This window comes from Physcomitrium patens, chromosome 24 (genome assembly GCF_059467195.1).
Source record: "Physcomitrium patens ecotype Gransden chromosome 24, ASM5946719v1, whole genome shotgun sequence".
NCBI lineage: Eukaryota > Viridiplantae > Streptophyta > Bryopsida > Funariales > Funariaceae > Physcomitrium > Physcomitrium patens.
In genome coordinates this window covers 6570617-6592907 of record NC_143433.1, presented here as the reverse complement: position 1 = coordinate 6592907, position 22291 = coordinate 6570617, and the positions used below count along the sequence as shown (strand labels likewise).

The 22291-nt window shown below is 27.9% G+C and overlaps 1 protein-coding gene across 1 annotated transcript; it reads left to right on the top strand.

Annotated features, from left to right (window-relative positions):
* The first annotated feature begins 20445 nt into the window (after nt 1-20445).
* LOC112276904 (expansin-A4) lies at nt 20446-21753 on the top strand. The gene is given in 3 exon segments (XM_024508711.3): nt 20446-20603; nt 20606-20916; nt 21138-21753. Coding segments are annotated over 3 exon segments (819 nt in total). The 5' UTR covers nt 20446-20468; the 3' UTR covers nt 21511-21753.
* The last annotated feature ends 538 nt before the right edge of the window (nt 21754-22291 follow it).

Sequence of the window (22291 nt, the reverse complement as noted above, 5' to 3'; positions counted from 1 at the left end):
TGCATCTTTTTCTTTTGGCATAAGATAAAAATGTTTAGAAAGAACATTTGACAAATCTTATTATTTTTTTGGCTACTTAAATACAATTCATGATAAAGACATACTGAAATGGATTTAGAGGTAGTTTTAAAAGTATGCTAACATAATATATTTAAGATTCTTATGATTTATATAAATAGTCACTAGAATTTAAGTATCTTCTAAATAATCATACCATTCTTAAAATGAATCCATAATTACAAGAAGTATTTTATTGTGGATCTTGTAATTGATCTTAGTTATTGAAAATTTTCTTGAAAAAAAAGATACAAGATGAAATTTGTTATTTACTTCTATTTATAATAATATTACATCTAAAATAAAATTTAATATTTTTTTATAAAAAATATATTAAAAAAATGAACATGATATTAAATTATTATAAAAATAGAAAAAATCATCAGAGCTTCAAATACTGATTTAATTCTATATTTCATTCAAATTTGTCTTTATAAATTAAACATGTAAGTTAAGTTACAAATTGGAAAAAAAATTGATAAGTATTTGATAATAATCAAAAAATTAGAAAAAATATTGATTATTTCTTATTATTTTTAGAATCTTTTAATCCATAATAGTTTGAATTTTCTTAGGATCTATCATAAGGCTATTATTTGAGATGATATATCTTAAGATGTCAACTTAAGTTATGTAAGATATGTATTTTTTTATCCAGGCATATAGTCTTATATCTCTAAGTTTTTATAATACATGTTTAATATGAAGTTTGTATTTTTATGTTTTTAGAATTTATTAAAATATTATTTAAATAAAAAAAATTATCTAAAAACTTTCAAAAAACATCATTCATAAGATATTGAATAGCAACCAGTACATTTATGAGTCTAAAAAGTATGATATTATATTTAAAATACCTATATGTAATTCAAAATATAGTCTTTTATTCATCTCCTTCTTTATTATATATTAGATTACATATTCATTATAGATTTATATTTGCATAGATCTTTACTTGATTTAATTAATCTAAAAGTTCTAATATTAAAGGTAGGAGGTACCAATTTTTTTTGATAATTTTATTTAATCTTTAATAATTTATATATATTTTTAATTTAATTTGATTATAATTAATTAATTAATTTTATATTATATTTTTTTAGCCATAATAAATTTAAAATTATTAAATGAAAGAAAGAACTAATTATATTGAATATTATAAAGCTATTATAATCATTTATTATTATATCTATAGAAAAGATTTCATAAATAAAATCTTTAAAAGATAACAAACAACCATTTGTGTCTTTTATTTATACAAATTTATTAAAGGCATTCTATATCTTTTAACAAATTCTTCACCTTAAATACAAGGTGTGGCTTTGAAATCCAATTTTGATATGTAAGTGGCTTTGTAATTACTAGATCCTAAATAAATATTTATTGTAAAATAAAGAGAAAATTTTGAAAAAAAAAAAGACATTTATTAGGTATTACACCATTTCTATTATAGATGGACAAACTTATTTTCTTATATATTATCTTTGTTGATAATCATACTCTTCATTTTATAAATAATTTGTTTTTGAATAATGTTGAGCAATAAGCTTAAATATTCTATAATATAATCACAATTTTTAAGCAACAATAAGTCTTTTTTTTCTCAATAAGAAGTTTATAATGTATTGCATTAATTTGCATGTCTTCTACTTTAAAATGTATGTGTTGAAAAGATATCAATGTTTCCATTAAATTTTAAAAATATTGAGGCTTACTTATTCAACTATCATATCAAAATTCAAAAAGCCTATTGTCATACTTCATAGCAAAATCAATTTTTTGATTCAATGTTTGAAGATTAAATAATTTTAGAATCAATTTTTTAATATTTGATTGTAATTTTTAAAGAGATTAACGAATGATCATAGCATCATTTCACTTAATATTAGTTACAAGTTATAAAAATTATAAAGCATATATTATTATTGATTAATTTCTTTGACAAAAAATATAAATTTTATTGGTTGTAATACAAATTATATCATATCTTATAATAAGAAGATTCCAACAACTTTAATAGAATTTTAAAGAATTTAATTAAATTATAAACATATTAAGTAATATTTAAATAAATTCTTAGAGATTTTTAAAGAATTTACAAAAGAAATATAAAGAAATCATAAATTAATCTTAATAAAATATATATAATAATAAAATCCTAAAAACTTCTTAAAGAAATATTAAAGAAATATTTGAAATAAAAGTCTTAATTGATCCATAATCAAATTCTAATATAACCATCAACAAATCCTAATAAAATCATAAACCAATCTTAACTAATACCTAGACCAAATTCTTATCAAATCCTAATCAAATCCTAATGATATCCTAAATCAAATCTAATCAAGCTCTAAATAAATTCTAAATTCTAATTAAATCTAAGATCAAATTCTATTAAAATCCTAACCTAATCTTAATCAAATTCTAGATCTTAACCAAACTTTAGACTAAAATTTAATAAAATTTCAACCAAATCTTAATCAAATCTTCAACCAAAACTTAATGAAATCCTTATAAATTCTAATTAAGCCCTAAATAAATTCTAAATCCTATAATAATTTGAAATATCAATAATTAATGATCAAACCATTGATTTCAACTTAAAAGTTTTTTTTACTGCTAACTAATTAAATTGACAATAAGTATAATTTTTTTGAAAAAGATCAAATATTTTAAATAAAAAATAATCTCTAAACTCTACTTAGGTATTGAGTGGCTTCCTTTTTCAACCTTAATGTTTATATTTTAGAGCCAAAATCTCTTAATTTTACTATTCAATAAGTCTTAAACTTTATATAATTGCTAAGAGTGAAGTTTATTACTTTTATGCAAAATTTGACTTCAATCTAAATGAGAGATTGATAGATATCTTTAAAATTCTGAGTAGTCCTTTAAATCCCAATTATTGAGGCCATAATATATTAAAAATTTAATAAAATTTGAATAAACCATTAAATAAAGCTTAAATTTGCAACAAAGATTTGTTGGCAAAGTTTTTAATTAACTACAAATACGTGTTTAAAAGTCAAAGTTACATCTATAAAACTTTTAAGAAGCTACTCTATAAGATATTATCAAATTAATCTATTTTTATCGAATTTTTTATAATAATATTATTAAAGCTGAGTCAAAAAGCTTTATCATGATAATATAATAAAAAATATTTAATATTATTGATATAAATAAAAAGACTTCAAAATAATAAAAATTCTAAAAATAATATCAATTTAAAAGTGAATAATCTACAACTTCTAAAATTCCTATGTCTTATTAAGAAAAAATGATAATATATTATTCATAAAAAAAAATAAAGCTTTAATATTATAAGTATATTATTATTAATCTATTAAAGAATGTAAATAAATAAATAAGATATTTTTCAAAGAGAGATGTTAAAAAGAAATTAAGTAAAAATATTTATTTAAAAAAAATTAAAATGGCTATTGTCTAAGACTAGGAAAGTTATAGTTTCTTTAAACTAAATTAGAAGCAAGAAAAGAATTGTCAAAAGTAAAAAACTTTTTAATTTTATCTTTACATATACTATCTAACTAGAAGATATATAAGAATGTTCTATATAACTTCTAATATGTATCTAACTTGCAGAATACTTATCTAATGTATAAGGAAGATTTTTATATATGTGCCACATGTCTAATTTATATCATAAGTAGCCATCATATACAACACGTTGTCATATAGCGTGATTTGCTATCTCGGAATACACTGGGTATCTAGTTGTAGAAAGTTTAGCTTAAACCTTTATATGAATCTTGTCTTAGCTTCAAAAACTCATTTCAAATCTGTGGCTGCCTCAATATCCGATTGTAGCTTATAAGTAACATGCTTACTCTTCCCTTTGTCTTTATCAACTTCCATCCTTTCTTCCCATCTTTCTTTTAGCACTGGTGCATTTTCAGGGTGCAATGTCAATGGCCCAGCCCTAGATGGTCTATTAGCCTGTGGTGTAGATACTTATTTATTTTGTGTTGTTTTTGCATGCCTTTGAGATATGTTCTTGTTGGTTGGCTCTTCAAAATTTTCTTCTATTTCATTTCTTCCTCTTTTTACCTCCATTAGAGCTTCATGTTGGAATTTTGCCAAATAAGCATGTACAAACATAGTATCTATAGGATCACCCCATCCTGTGGCATTCCTAATCAATGTGGCTGTCTTGAGCAATTCTTCCCTTGTTGTTTTTCTTTTATCCATATGGATCATAACATGGCTCCACAAATCCCCTGTGTCTACATGCTTATCAAAAACATCCTCCTTCTCTTTTACAGCCTGAATGTCATAAGTAATAGCCTCTCTTGATACCATAGCTTGTTGAAATAAATGCTCTTCTAAAACCTTTTTCATCCCTCCCTTTCCAAAATTGGTTTTGAAAAGTTTACCTATATCTCGTAATACAATTTTTCTATCTTTTCATAAAATTATTCTTTGTTATAGAATATCAACAAAATCTCTACATTCTTTGCAAGGATGCTCAATACTATCACATCAAATACATCTTTGTATATATCTTTATTTTGATGCAAGTTTGATCTCAGGTAATCCTTCTTTCTCCTCTAGCTTTGCCAATTTGATTTGTAAGTCTTTCATTCCTTTCACCAACTCATCAATTGCATCTTTTTGTGATACAACTATAGACATAGGAATTGAAATAGTACTTATTGATATAGTAGGTTTTGGTAGTTTTCTACGAGATATTGTAATTGATGGAGGTCTAGTCTCTTGCTTTATTACCACCTTACCCCTCTGATATTCTCTTTTAGCAAGTATGTCTACAACTTCAAAGACTTTTTTCAATCAATAGTAAGTCCATTGTCCTCTCTATTATTTTCTAATAGTAATTCCAACTCCCTTTGTAAATCATTTCTAGTTGATTGAAGAAATAACTCTACCTTATCATTTCCAAGTGTAAGCTTTTTCACTTGAGACAATTGAAGAAACTGTCTTTCAAATTTTCAAAATAACTCTGTTACAACCAACCCCTTATTGGATTTATTAACCCATTCCATAAATGATTTTCTTGTCACCCTTTTTGCATCTTCCAAAAAATACTCTTCTTTTAGCCAAAGGATAAAGTCCTCCCATTTTTCTCCATGACTTTGAATAATCCCCCTTATATGCTCACGAAGCTTTGGTACAACTGCAAGCTCAAATGTTAGGATCATATCTTTCTCCAGTATTTCATTGAGCTCCATCTCTTGAGAATAATACTTAAGATACTTGGAAATATTTCTTCCATCAAATTGATCCAATAAACCAACAATAGATTGCAAGGCTGAAGTAGCCATTCCTTCTTTGCATTCCACTGCTTGTTGTTGTTACATAAAAAGTGTAAATGCTTGAAACATTTGAGTTGTAACAGGATTAAGTTGCAATGGAGATTTCCCAGTGCAATTCCTACTACCACTTTCTTGCCCCCCTTCTATAATAGAAAGCCAAAAATATTTCTTCAAAACTTTCTATCCTAGAAATTTTCACATCCGGTTCACCATATCTGTCATATAATGTGATTTGCTATTTGGAAATACACTTGGTATCTAGATGTAGAGAATTTAGCTTAAACCTTTATATAAATCTTGTCTTATCTTCCAAAACTCCTTTAATTTGCATAAAACTCAAAATATAACAAATTCCCTTTAAAACATATTTTTTTGACTTGAACTTTAGAAATTCATAACTCTTGATTTAACTATTTAATTTGTCTCAAATTTATAGGATAAGTATAATTCATCCTAAATTTTTATTATAAAAAAAAAACAACTATAAATTCACTCCCAATCTTTTGGCATCTAAAAAACCCTATGAGATGCTCTAAACCCTAATTTATAAGCACTCGAACACTATTTTCTTAATATCTCAAGAATCCAATATTCAAATGTCATAAAACTTATGTACAAAGTTAACCAACATAAATATACATATTTCCTGAAATTTTGAGCCAAAATCTTATCAAATTGCTCAAGATATAGTTCAAGACACAACCACTAGTAAATCGGGTCACGTACTACCTTTAGATTGCATGTACTGACTTCAAAAGCCAATAACTCCTTCACTTCAACTTAGAATCTAGTAAGCAATATACAAAAAGTATAGTTACAAAAGTGCTCTCTTCAGTCACAATTGCCGATTTTCAATTGCCCTCTGTACGCGTGTATTATGTCAAAAATAGTGACAATAGTTCTCAAATCAACACCTTAACTTTGAGCACCTATATCTCCTTTATATAAACTCCAAATCATATAAGATTTGTACCAAAACAATAGCCAAAAACCTAAACTTGCTGAGCTTAGCCTTCAAAGCTCGAATGGCTCAAAAAACTAACCCTAATCTCTAATATGGCCTCAAGCAACATCCTCAAAGCCTATTAGTCATGATTTTTGACTAATAGGAATTGAGATTTTCATCATCCATCTCCATTCATCTATATGGATGCCCTATACTCTCTTTGCTACTAAAATCCTTCTTCAACCCTTTTTCTTATAGGATTTACATAATTTATGCTCTAAACACCAAATATAAGAACCAAAATAAGTTTTCAACGGTCACCAATGTCTAACAAAGGTGACTCTTAATATTTAGAAGTTACTATCAATCAAAACCGATCTAAAAAACCACTATCAAAAGAAATTAAAGTTATACAAATTCTATAGAAATCTTTTTAAACAACCTCTTTTTAAGGTAATAATCAAATTATATTCTACAACCAACTAAAATCTACTAATATGGTATTCACCATGTTACTTAGTAAATTATATATTAAGTATGTAATTACATTATTTTCATATAGTAGCCAAACCACAACATGACAACATTGTCGTGTAGTAATAAAATTATATAATAAAAAATAAAAATATGGATGTTATTATAGCAGAGCCTGGTAGAAAGATATAATAAAAAAATAAGATTAATTGATAAAAAGGTAGTAAAAGATTTAGTTTTAATGCAACTTTTTATAGAAGAAATTTCTACTTACTTTGAAGAGGCATAAATGAACCAAATCAAAGTAAATTAGATAAAAAATTAATATAGACATATTTAAGAAAAAATTAAAAATAGATTAAAATAAATTTTACATCAAATTACCTCAAATTGATATCTAAAGATGACTAGTTTGTAACTTGGATTGAAATCAAATCCCAAGGCACTAAATCCCAAGGCACTAAGTTCTTTTGTAAATTAGAGAGTGGATTTTGAGAGAAAATTTGAAGGAATATTTTTCAGTATTAGTTTCATTTCATTTGAATCAATATTGAAATTTTGAAGGATTTTTAAAGTTAGTGATATTCTTGATGGAATTAGGATTTGAGGAATAAAAATATATTTATAAATTTGAAGGTTTCTTGAGTTTTATAGTATGTGTGTGGATGAAAATTGGATAATTTGTTGGTGTGCTAGTTACAAATGTGTGTAAATTTTGAAGTTAATCAAATGGTTAGATTGAAGTAAATGAAGACTTTTGTAGATTGATATCTCAAAAATTGGAGTTTAAATTTTAGTGAGTATTTCTAAGATATTCAATGATTTATTAATTGGATTAAGAAGATTTTTTTTTTATATAAATATTAGACTTGATTTTCAACGTATAGGTGAAATTTGAGAGTAATTCAATAATTCAAGAAGGAGATATTGGCATTGGAAGTTTAGCATTTAGGTTGAAACAAAAGGCCTTTCAATAAGATTTTAATTAGAATTTGATTTAGGATTTTATTAAGATTCATTAGAATTTCAGTTAAAATTAAATTTAAATTAAATTAGGATTTATTTAGGATTTATATTTTTAATATTTCTTTAGTATTTATTATTGTTTCTTTAAAAGTTTCTATTTTTAGTATTTTATTGAGATTATTATTATTATTTATTTATTTTATTTATTTATTTTTGAGATTAATTTAAGACTATTTTGTGTTTCTTTTATAACTTATTTTAAATTTATTTTGGATTTTTCAAAGTTTAATTTGGATTATTAAGGTTTACTTAAATAAATAATTTGCTTCATAGAATTCTTGTTTCATTTCTACTTATCTTATATAGCTAGGTACTCGATGAATATTCAAGCAAGAACACACATAATATAATAACTTCCCTAACTTATTAGTCAAATTTTCATTCTACTAATCACCTTTCAAATATACATAAAGATAGATTTATGTGTATAAAGCTTCTAAAAATCTTTTCCATAAGATATTATCAAATTAATCTACTTTTATTTATTTCTATATATTCATATTATTTAATTAATTACTAATATAAGTATGTATATCTATGATATTAAAGCATATATTATAAAGTATATTATATGAATTTTATTTTAGATTTTATCTATATTTATCTAAATAGGAAGCATTACCAAATGCTACTTTGAATTTTTAAATGATAAATTAGTTTTTCAAATAAATCTTTGATAATATTAATGTAACTTTAGATCTAACTAATTCTAAGCATCAGCTTACAAATTAAAACAAGAAGTCCAAACTATTAAATTACAATACAAAAAAAGAAAGTCATATTATACTCAATTTTGGTTTACACATTGTATCCTTTTAAGATAGTAATGGTCTTTTAATAATATTTGCATTAATTTAGAATTATTCAAAATCTTCTATATATTCTTTATAGTTTAATTATATATATATATATATATATATATATATATAAGCTATTTTTAAATCATAATATTTAATTAAACTATATATTTATCATTTATTGATAGTTCAAAAAAGAATACAAAGAATCTAATATGATGTTTAAAGTGCTCTTATCTTTTCAAATAATCATTTCCAAAAAATTAGGTTTTTTTTTTTTTATCTTCTTTGTATTTATAAAGAAATATTTTTTATCATATGATTTATATAAAATAAATGACCTTCATAAAATCCTAAAATCTTACAAAAAATTTGATAAATTTGAGATTTATAATAATATAGTTTAAAATTCTTAGAAATATAATATGATTTGAAGTTGATTTTTATATTTTAGAAGCAGCCACAGATTATGTTAATAATCTAAATAGATTAGAGGCTAGAGGTGTACATATTTTTATAGCACCTCACATCAAAAAAAATGATAGTTAGTGAAGGCTATCTTATAAACAACATGACATTATAGATTGAAATTCAATTTTTTTTTGCTGATCATTGAAAGTGTTAACATAATTAATAAGCACAAAGAAAGAAACAAAACATTTGTGTGAATTATTAAACTTATAAATTGATAAAATATGGTATGAATTAGTAAGTAATATGGCTTAGATATTTGGTAGTGACTATATATATATATATATATATATATATATATATAGAATTAAAATTTATGTTGCATACTATCTAAGGATTATACAATCTATCTTAAATTCTTTATATACATAGTTATAATTTTGATACAAAAAAAACATTGTATTTAGATTCTAATAAAATTATATAGATTTAAATACATAAAAGTAATTGTTTTTGAAAAATTCAAGCTCAAAAAGTCAAACTATAAGATTACCATTTTTTCACTTTAATGATCTACAAGTTTTTTAATAGATGAAAAAATATATATTTAGAAAATAAAAAGAGAACTTTCAATATAAAATTACAATTATTCATAAGATCTAACAAGATTTTTGTACAAGAGAAAAGCCTCTTAAAAATCAAGATTCCATTTAGAACTACCAAAAATGGTATAAGATATTTATTAAAATTACAATCTAATTTCTAAGAATTCTTATTTTAAGAAAAATTAAAAAAACATCAAGTTTAATTAATCTAACATCAAGATTGAAATTTGAAAATCAAAGAATTATTATCCATGTTAAATAGAGAATCTTTTGGAAGAGTAATGCCTAGAAATTATTTTATGTTAAAAAGTTTTGCTATTTCCAATCTTATCTTAAAAAACTATAAAGTAAAAACGATATTAAATAAAAAATTCTTTTAGATTGGAAAAAAAGAGTCTCAAGAGTTTTATACCACTTTTTATGTAAGATAACCTATTCTAATAGAAAATTTTAATGCTTTAAATTTTCGATTATTTTTTTTATTTTTTTTTATTTATATTATAAATAAAAGATTGATTTATTATTTTAAATTAAATAAATTAGAAGAAATTATTGAAAAAATAATAATTAGTAAAGCCCTTAACTTCAATAGAGTAGAAACTAAATTCTTCAAAAAATCTATAATATTAAAGAAGGAGATTACAATTGAATAATCAACCAAGCTTTGAATTTTTTTCCTCTACAAAGCAATATGAGAAGATATATTATTTTTTTTCACAAATTTAATGACAAGACTTTTTTTAGTAATTAGAAATTAATTTTTTATTGAATAATTTCTAAAAATAATCTACTAAAGGTTTTTTTAAAGAAACTAAAATATCTTATAATAGAAGTGGTTTATTTAAATAAAATACTATTTTTACTATTTGGTTTCTATCAAAAATATCTTAGTAACTCACAAAACTGTAAATTAGACCAAAAACTTTAAAATAATTTTTTTTTCAAATCTCATAATAAATTTTCTTAAAATATACTTTTAAGTCAAGGAAAAACTGAAATTATATATCTAATTTATCCATAAGATAAATAAAAACCTTTTTAAGAGGTATTTTAATGATTAAAATTCATTTTTTCTATATTCAAAAAATAAATCTTAATAAGAAGAAGTATAAAATAAGATTTTTTTAAATCATATATATATTTATTATTAAAAAATATTAGATAATTTTATCCAAGTAGAAATTGGGGATTAAAATATATGATTGATACTAGTATTTTATTAAATACAGATATATAAAGATCATATATCAATATGCCAATGGCTCCATTTTAACCAATTAAAATGATAAAATTAAATTAATAACTATGAAGCATATTTTTACCTAATTTAATTTGGTTTTGAATCTTAATTTAATTGATTAAAAATCATTGGATATTGGCAATACAAGAAAATAGTGAGACCTTCTAAGACTAATACATTTGGATAGACTTAGATATTATCTAAGAATTGAAATAAATTCTTTGGTATTTTTCTTAGATTATTTTTAAAAATTCAAGATAAGAAATATTATTTAATAAATAGAATAAAGTATTAAAAGGCTACAAGATTTTTATTAAATTCAATTCAGCAAGATACATTATAATTTTTAATAGCATTATCTTCTTATTATTATATTTATTTTTAGATATTTGAATATGATTCTTAAAATTTATTCGTAAAATTTAAATAATAGTTATTTAATTTATTTTATAGAAAAACATTACTTATAATTAGATCCAATGAATTTTAATTTATTTTTTATTAGTTAAGAAAAAAAGACATAGGATCTATTTATCTAAATGAGGCCACAAAAATACTTTTTACTATATGGTTTGTAGATGCCTTGAAACCATGTGGAGAAAAAGTTCAAAATTTTCTTAGATTTAGACTAATGCATATTAAACCAATTGCATAAATTAAATATTAGCAATACTTTTTATTTATCTCAATTTCTATCCATGAATAGAAAATTGGATCATAGAGTTTGGACTTCAATGTTATTATTATTGTTATTATTATTTTATTAAATTTAATCTTCTTAATTTCTTCTATGATGTTTGAAAAATATATCTTCAACAGGATAAAATTTCCTAATTATTTACAAGTGTAAAAAAATACAAACAAACACCTATTATACATTTAAAAGCAGATTAGGTGGCTCTAAAAAACAAAATCAAAGAACTAAAGTAAGAATTATTTCAAATTATTCTTAGGACCTACCAATAAACCTAATTTTAATTCTAGTATATATTTTTAGCCCATCAAAAATAATATCTTAAAATTTAGTATATTTCTGGATATAATTTATTAAAAAAATAATTTAGAATTAAAACTATGTATTATCAACTACAATTTAGTGTTGAAAGTTGATTTCTATTTAAATTAGCAAGAATTACAGTTTAGGCTAAAAGCAATGTAATTGGCTCATCTAGTATTAAATAGTGGCAATAAATTCATAGAGAGGTCAATATGATCTAACCATTGATGCACATTAATTTTTTTGTACAATCCTTAAACAAGTAAATAAATTATATATATTATGCAAGCTCAAAAAAAATAGAATTGAACCACAATTGTACTATATAAAATTATAATTTAATAAAATGAGGAATTTAGAATGATTTTTTTATCAATATTATATTTATAATAATAACAATTATATTTCTATTATATTTAAAAGACTTTAAACCATATAGTTATTATTATAAATTTTTCATTTATGAATAATATAGATTCAAAGAAACAAATTCATATTTGAAGCCAAAATATATAGTAGCCCTTATACTAGGCCAATAATTTGAAGTTCCTTAATTAAATATAGATAGATTCTTTAGAAGATTAATTGAAAAAAGATAAGAAAAAAAAATAATATATTTTTTTAAATATAAGATAGAACAAAACTTGCATGGGAAGAAATATGATTAATATGAGATATAAAATTTTAACTAAATATGATTCAAAAACACCTCAAAGAAACTCAATAATCTATGAAAAATAATAAAAATAATGAAAAAAGAAATTACATTGATTTAATCACTCATATATTCACCAAATATAAGTATCAAGATATAATTTTTTCTAACTTTTCCATTTTTTTAACTTAATCAAAGAATTGGATATATCTTATTATGTTTTAAGAAGAAAAATAAAAATATATAAAAAAAATGAATAAATTTAAAAGACATCTACCTAAAGCATGATCATGTTGTAATTTGAGTTTAAATTTAATAAATTCTAATTAGTCTATGCAACTTTATAATACTTCTTTTTCAACAAAAAATCTTTCAAAGATAAAGATAATAAAAAAAATCTTCTATTTGGTTTCTTCGTTGTTTCTTATCAATAGCTAATTACATGAAAAACAATAAGTTAAAATTTTAATAATAAAGAAATAATATATATATATATATATATATATATATATGTCTGTGTGTGTGTTTGTGTGTGTGTGTGTGTGTATTTAATAATTCACATCACATATGATATAATAGTGCAAAATAATAACATGATGGCTCCAAGGCAACCAACAAAAATATATTCTTGTGATATCCTATATATTACCAAAAATCCTTGAATAATTTATAAAAAAGATATTTAATGCTAATATGTATATAAAAAACTATAATATTCTTACATATAAATTTATTTTATATTCTTAGCTTATTTACACATGTAAAAAATTTCTAATAAATAAATATAATCTAATCAAATTTAAATCAGTAGAGACTACATTCTCCTATCATTAAATGACATGGATGCAACGAGCATTGTCTTCATCCTGGTAAAAACACAAATGTTCTATATATATGAAATCTGATTAACTAAAATAGCTCAACATGATATTACACCAAAACAATATTCTTTTATTATATAACATGTTAGAATATAATCTTTATATCTTTTATTAACTAAAAACTTAAGTTTAATCTCTTAATATAAAAATGGTCTTGATCTAATTCATAGAAATAGACATGATATTTAGTATAGTTACATTCCATTGTATAGATGCAATTTTTATTGGATTACACGTCTCTTAATAATATATGCTTCATTGAGCCTCACAAGACTCTTTATTATATCTAATCTCAACATAAATTAAATTTTTATTAAATTTTAAGTACTTTCTAATTTAAAATATTAAATATAATATTAGAGATTCTATATCTTTAATAATCTTTTAGAATCAAAGTCCATCTACAAGAAAAATTCATAATTGCAAAAATACAAGTAAGAAATAATAACATAATATTTTCATAACTTCAAGACACTATTCAAGCAACGCTTTTTTGCAAGAGTATTTATTTTAGCACAAATAAAAGTCTTCACATTAGTAAAATTGATGCTATCATAGTATAGCATAATTATTCATATTAAAAAAAACAAGAACATTATGCAAAAATTGATTGCTATTCTCTTTTAAAAAGAAACAACCATAAAAGAGTTATTTTTTGAATCAGAAGCCTTCTTTTTAGGATGCAAGAGCAAGGTTAAGTAGCAACCTACAACATCTACAAGTAAGCTTATAAAAACCATAAGAATAATAAAATAAATTAAAATCCTTTGCTTATGTCCTTATTGCAAAAGAATGAGGCATTTCAGCTTGTATTCTTTTAAAAAAAGTCCAAGGTTATAGCCAAAAATGTAAAAATGTATAATAATAATAACAAAAATAATAAAATTAAAAAAATTATAGAAAAAATTCTTTCTTTCTTCTATATGCACATTTAAATAATACAAGCTTCTTCTTCCATAAGAACATCTTAGATAGGATTAATAAAAGATACATATTTCTATATTGAAATAAAAACCATCTATTATTTGATTCATAATCAATAATAGTTCATCAACTTTGAATTTTTTTCATATGGAAAAAAGAATGTTTACTTGAATAATAATAAAATTTTCTTTATTTATAAGCAAAAAGAAGTAAAAATTTGCATAATTTATATATTAGTTCTCCAACTTGCAAAGGTGCTACATATCATCAAATTGTAGAAAAACATCTTTTTAATTAATAATTGCAACTAAAAAAAACGTTGTATCTAGAATAAAAATCAAGCATGTAGATTTCTAGTAAGAAACAATTTTATAATTGTAATTTTCTTATTTAAAGAAAATATGAACCTTTTGAGAACTTGTATTACACAAACATACTAAATCAAAGATAATATAATAATAACATTAATTGGAGAAATGTAAGATAGTCCAATCTTAATTCCTAAAAGAAATGATTCCACAATTCAAAAAGAACTTATCTAGTCAACATTATTGTTTAATTAATTTAGATAATTAACTAATTTTCTTGATAATGAAAATTTAATTATAGAAATTATAGCTAAATATAGAATAAAAACAAACAAATACAAATAATATTGATATAAATAATTAATTCTCTTTGCAATATATACTTGCTTTAAATACTAATTTTGGATCAATATAAGACATCACTTTAGGTCGAGATACATACACCTTAACAAATAATACAATAGCAATATAATCATTTATCATATAAATATGAAGTAATCACTACAATACAACTATAAATACACAAATGGAATTATATAATAAATGAAAAAAAATACTAGCTAAAGAATCTCCATAAAAAAATGTTGCATACAAAAAAATACATCATTACAAAGAAAGTATCAATAGTACAAAACCTATCCTACAAATTATAGAATGAAAGTAAATTTCTTTGATTTTTGAACCAAAATCTATTCCATAAGCTACAACTAAAAAATAAAAATGAGTCAACAATATTAAAAAACATCTTTTGATCCAACTAATGTGAATATTAATAGAAATATCTTATTTCTATCAATAGCTCTTATAATCATAAATTGGCTAAAGTCACTATCAACAATAGTAATCCTTTGCTAAAGCAAGCTCTACTAACAAACTCTAGTTGTCAATAACAAAATATAGTTGTCAATAATTGAAAGTTATTAGAAATTGCACATCTTTGGCATACATGTTTGGAACATATTAATAAAAATTAGCTTAAAATATAACAAATAGTCATATTTATTAGTAGTTTTATTTAGATAAATAGGACTACGTAGAAGTGAATAGAAGTAGGTTAAATTGTTGATATCTTATTAAAAAGCTTTCTAGAAGCTCAATAGACTTTATATATATTTACAAGTGATTTTTAAGTTGATAATTTGGTTAAAAAGTTAGTCACATGATGCACATTTAGTCACTTGTATTGCAAGTTGATCATATTGTACACATAGCAAAATTTTGTCCTACTAATTAGACAAGTGTTTAGCAAATTGAACATGTATTATATGGTTTATAAGACATTACTACATAGTTCTTTAGTAGATAGTATATATGGAGGCAAAAAATAGGCCTTCTTCATTCTTCTTAATATATTTCTTGTATTCTATCTTGATTCAAGACTACTTTAGTTGCTAAATTATAATTTCAATATTTTTTTATAATAAATATTATATCACATTAAAAAAATATTTTAATAAATAATAAGTCTTTTAATTGATAAAAAAAATCAAAATATTCATACTTATAGTGAGAACATAATCTATTTGAATAATATTAGTACTTCTTCCTCTATAAAACCTTTGTGTCCATTAAATAGACATTATAATAAAAAATTTAATAATTTTTTAGAAAAAAAAAATAGTTTGTTAATTTTTAAAGAAGTTCTTTTCTAAAAAAATAAATAATATGTAATTTAAAAAAAGACATTCAATAGGTTGAAGCAATCATCTTACAAAATGGTATATGATAATAGATGCAATTTTGGCACCACTTGAATTTATGAACTTTGATGTAAACATCAATATCTACTACATTCAAAATAAAAAATAAAAAAATAAAATAAAAAAATAAAAAATAAATTTACTATCTTTACTCTTTTTATTAACAAAATATTTATTGCATGCAATCATCTATGCTTATTAAAATATATTAAGCCTAAGTTTAGTTCTAGATTTTTCATGTTTAATCTTAAAGAAGTTCATTGCCTATTAAACTTGTAAGTTATACAAAATATTTACCAAAGCTAGCTATGCATTTTACAAAAAAATTACATTTAGCAAAAATTAATAAAGTTTGAATTTTATAATTTATGTCTTCTATCTATATCAATTACAATTGATACATAATCCTTAATTATTAACTATCTTTAGACATCTTAAGAGAGGAAAAATAAGCAAAGTTTCTTTATTATAATTTAGTTAGATCCCTTAATTAGGCACATATTTATATACAATCTAATGTATCATTTGCAATTAGTATACCTATTCAATACATGCATAAGTATGGTCAAACATATATTGAAGCATACAAGCATGCTTTTACATACTTGAAATATTTTATCAACTATAATATTCAATATTGGCAAGATACTAATCCTTGTATATTTTATGACTTAGATGGCTAAAATTAGATAAGAAAGATTGATAAGTATAAATCCATCTCTAACTATTATTTTTTACTTTTAAAAAAGTTAAAGATCTACTAGGCAATTATTAATCCTATCAAATAGAAAATATGAATATATGGCCAAGGAAATTATTGCATTTCAAGATTTGTGTCACTTGATTCATGATATCAAGCAAAACTTATCACAATCAATACTAATATATTTCAATATTTGAAGTACCTTCACTTTAGTCAATACTTTTAAATATTATGTACAAATTAAATACATAGTTGTTTAATATCACTTTATTATTCAATTAGTTGAACTTAAAAATCTAAAGTTTATTTAATATCCTATTTAAAACAAAAAAATAAATATTTTTACTAAGAACATATTAGGCCCAAAATTTGCCAATCATCTATCATTATTTGCCAAATTTAGAAGAGCATTGTTGCTTTATAAGCTTATTACTTAAGAAAAAGTATTGGAATACATACTTTGTATATCTTGTTGGCTAGAAGCTTAAATATAGACTCCTAATATTAAAGGGGTCTTAATCAACTTCAAAGAGAAGAACAGGCCATTTTGGACAATCACACCCCATTGAGAAGACGTGCCTCTAAGCCTACTTCTTAGAAAAAATAAAAAATAAAAAATAAATGCTGTTTAGAAAAATCTCATCCCATTTACAAGATGCAACCCTTACTAGTTTGCAAGCCTCTAGGAACTGTATGTTACAGAACTATTCATTATCTCCAATCTCTACACAGCTTCCATTTTTGCCCAACTTTGAGTACTCTCTAACCTTTCCTATTTAGAAAACAGGATATATTCGTGTCAATCACTGTCACTCAAACACAATCAATTTCACGACAACAATAGAGCATCCCCACTTTAAGATCTACGCTGCAAGATCAGCTACTTAGGCGGTAAAGTGGGATCATGGGCGTCGTGGACACAAGCATTATGGACACGGCCCATGCACAATCACCACAAACAACAACCAGATCGGCACACATGGCTCCAAGTACCCACCTCCATTCACCCGAACCCATGCATCGTACAACATAGTAGCACCAAAGCGGAGTCAATGTAGATTACAATCGTCCCAGCATCAATGGCTGCTGGCATATAAGCATCACACCTAATCGTCGCACCTCTCGTCAATCTGTCGGAAGCTCCGTGATGTCACCGGCTTTCACAAAAATCTCTGGTCCACACACCCGGCTTCCACCCCACACAAACCTTTCTACCTGCACCCGAACTAGCTTCTCATGGATGAACGGCCTCGCTTCCTTGCGCAGGCGCCACATCTCAAACAAGCAGCGTCCACCTCCTCTTCATCATCACCTCCCAGCTCCCCCTCGTCCCGGCTCCGCTCCCTCCACACCTCGCCTTCATCGCCCATGTCTGCCCAAACCTCCACCCGTTGCGCACCACGTTCCTCAGTACCAGACTCCGCCTGTCGCTGGTCGTCACCACGAACGACAGCGGCCCGCTCATCTTAGTCCGCACGGTCCACAACGCACCCCAGTTGCGGTACATTGGCACCCACCCGGTGTATGGGCACTTGATCCTCACTGCCACCACGTTCCCCGCGCCGCCCACATTGTGGATGAGCACCATCAAGAACCACGGGTTGCCCCCCACCGTGAACCGCACTCCGCCGCGCTTCGCACATCGAACCTGTTTTGTTAACGAGAATAGAAACTCATTTGTCATGTGGAATCATGCCGTAACGAGACATGAGGTCAGGGAAACCTGGAGAACGCCAAGCCTGATGTGAAGCGAGCGAATCTTTTGCTCACACCTTAGGCCGGTTATCGCAGGCCGTGGTTGAACCTCATATTTTGTATTCTATTTTAAGGGGCTGCAATTGTGAATAGTGCCGCAGAACCAAGGCTAAGGTGAGCTCACCAAACAACTCCCGACCTGAAACGGTTGTAGTTGTCCGTACACCCTTGATATCTTCCGCACACCAAGGTGCAATTGATTTTTCTATTAACACATATTCTGGATCAGTTTGTTGTCCTGAAGGAACAAGCATCGAACATACGTATGATTTTGCTTGGATATTTCGTCTGTAAATCAGCAGATACTGAATGCAAGCCCAAGTTGTCGTAAGCACATAATTAGAAGGTCTACTAGCTAGCATGTGATTACATGTTGTCATCTAAGATAGAGTATTTGCGTGAGGGAGCTAAGATCCACGATAACGTAACTACTATGGTGACGTAGCATTGCTCAGTCGATGCGAGTCTCCTTCCATTGCAATCTGCCTCTGTTATTGCAGTTGCGAAGTGGTTGAGAGTTGGATATTCTTGTTGCTGGCTGTGTCAACTATTCACTTCACAGTAGACAGGTTATCAGAAGATGGGCACTCCATCTAGTGAATCCAAAGAACATCATGGTTTACATGTTGTAACAACACAGAAATCACAGGATGCAAAAATTTAATAGATTATTTATTTATTTATACGAAGATGAGTTTGATGTTTCATAAAAGATAAAAAGAAAAAATAATAATGCTCCACATTATGAATTAGAGTGATGAAGCTGTGTGTACATTGGAGATTTTTCTCTTGTAGCACTGTCTAGGTAATCTAATCAACACCATGCATTGAAAATGCTGAGGACTCAATTTCATTGGTCTCAGTAAGTTAAACTTAATAATTAGTTATTCATTTTCATGCGTAACATGTACTTAAGAAGGTGAACAAGTTTCATTCATCGTGACTCTCAGTATGAAATTTCTCCACACGTCAGCTTCTCACTGGTCCTCAGTAGGTGAGGGGGCTTGACGACACGACCTAAAATTGCTTGACTATGCTCTAGATATGACAAAGCCGGAATTTCCGACCATCCGTTGTGACTTCATTTCCTTTAATCCCTATTCCAACTTCAATAAAGTTTTGAGGATACAACGCCAATGCTCATCCTTTCGAGAGAATCGCGAATTTGGCTTTTGCCCGAAGGTGACTGCAGTCCACTGCAATCGAAGTTGACACGTGTAAGTGCAATTGTATAAATGGCATTGGTCGGGAGTTAGTGCTCTTAAACTCGATGAGAATACGTCATTTCCTCTTCATTAAAGCACACGTCACCGTCGAGCTCTCGCGCATCTACTGCTTCTATATAATCCGAATTTAAGACGAGTGGTTACAATGTAAAAGGCACTCTTGTGAGTCATCGAATAGAGAGAGCCCTCACCTACACGTCCATCGCAACGGCAGCACTTTCAGGGGCCCTAGATCAGCACATGTCATTAAAACCATGTTCGTCATGCCTGCTGAACACAGCATAGCTTCTTGTCCGCTCAAACTGCAGCGCTGCCTTAAGCTATGTGGACATCACTGCCTACGGCAAATAATGTTCAATCCGGATCCCCTCAGAATTCCATTAAAATGTGAAACAAAACCAGACTAAATCAGGTTATCGATAATTCAATGAGAATATTGTAAGACTGCAGGAGGGGGACCAGGACGACGATGGACACTGCATCAGGCTGGAAGCTTGTTGTGCTCTTCTTGGCACTGGGGCTGTATGCAGTGCTTGCAGCACCGCGAGGATGGAGGGATGCCCACATCACCTACTACGGCTCGACTAACGGCGCAGGGACGCAGGGGGGGGTGCCTGCGCGTACCAGAACACGTACGCGCTCGGCTACGGGTCCATGACCGCTGCATTGAGCTCACCCTTGTTCCAGGGTGGTAGTGCGTGCGGTGCGTGCTACCAACTCCGGTGTGCTTCAGTGCGGTCCAGGCGGAATTGGTGCTGGAGCTACACTCGCTCGATCGTCGTGACAGCGTCCAATCTGTGCCCGCGCGGGTCCGAGGGAGGGTGGTGCGACCCTCCCAGGTCCCACTTCGACCTGCCGATGCTGGCGTTCACATCGCTCGTACGGCGAGGAGGAGTGGTACCAGTGTGGTTCAGGAAGTAAGTGGCCCTCGCGACCGCACCATGATTTGGAGGTTGGCTAGTGATGATGATGGTGAGAGAGCTGTCGGAAGGTAGCACCAAAGCACATGAACTAGTGGTCTTCCAGACATGCAGCAGTGGTTTCAGACATGTTGTAGTTGAAGGCAGTGGGAGGTGGTGTCTGAGCGAATGAGAAGCTTGGTGGAGCTGACGATGTGGTGCACGTGCGATGGTGGCAGGGTTCGTTGTGCGAAACGCGGCGGAGTGCGGTTTACGGTGGGGGGCAACCCGTGGTTCTTGATGGTGCTCATCCACAATGTGGGCGGCGCGGGGAACGTGGTGGCAGTGAGGATCAAGTGCCCATACACCGGGTGGGTGCCAATGTACCGCAACTGGGGTGCGTTGTGGACCGTGCGGACTAAGATGAGCGGGCCGCTGTCGTTCGTGGTGACGACCAGCGACAGGCGGAGTCTGGTACTGAGGAACGTGGTGCGCAACGGGTGGAGGTTTGGGCAGACATGGGCGATGAAGGCGAGGTGTGGAGGGAGCGGAGCCGGGACGAGGGGGAGCTGGGAGGTGATGATGAAGAGGAGGTGGACGCTGCTTGTTTGAGATGTGGCGCCTGCGCAAGGAAGCGAGGCCGTTCATCCATGAGAAGCTAGTTCGGGTGCAGGTAGAAAGGTTTGTGTGGGGTGGAAGCCGGGTGTGTGGACCAGAGATTTTTGTGAAAGCCGGTGACATCACGGAGCTTCCGACAGATTGACGAGAGGTGCGACGATTAGGTGTGATGCTTATATGCCAGCAGCCATTGATGCTGGGACGATTGTAATCTACATTGACTCCGCTTTGGTGCTACTATGTTGTACGATGCATGGGTTCGGGTGAATGGAGGTGGGTACTTGGAGCCATGTGTGCCGATCTGGTTGTTGTTTGTGGTGATTGTGCATGGGCCGTGTCCATAATGCTTGTGTCCACGACGCTCACGATCCCACTTTACCGCTCAAGCAACCGAACATGTCCGTGAAGAGTGCGCGAAATTTCAACTGAATGGAAGTTAACTAGTAATCTGAGTTGGCTTCTGATAGAGTTACAGTGAACCGACAATGTAGAAGTACCACTACAGTGGTGGTTCAAGCTGCAGGAATTTCGATTCTAAAATTACCATTTACCAACACAAAACAAGCGAGTGATCCCAAATTTCAAGGTTTCGATGCTATATTTTGATGCGTCGTCAGTTTCTTTTCTTGGAACTAGTATCATTGAGACGAATCTTTGTATCCCCAAATAGGAAAACATACGACGTTTTCTTAGAATTGTATTGAAAGTCATCATGTACAGCATGCGTTGGAGATTATACATTTGTACATCCATGGAAACAATAATCAAGCATTTC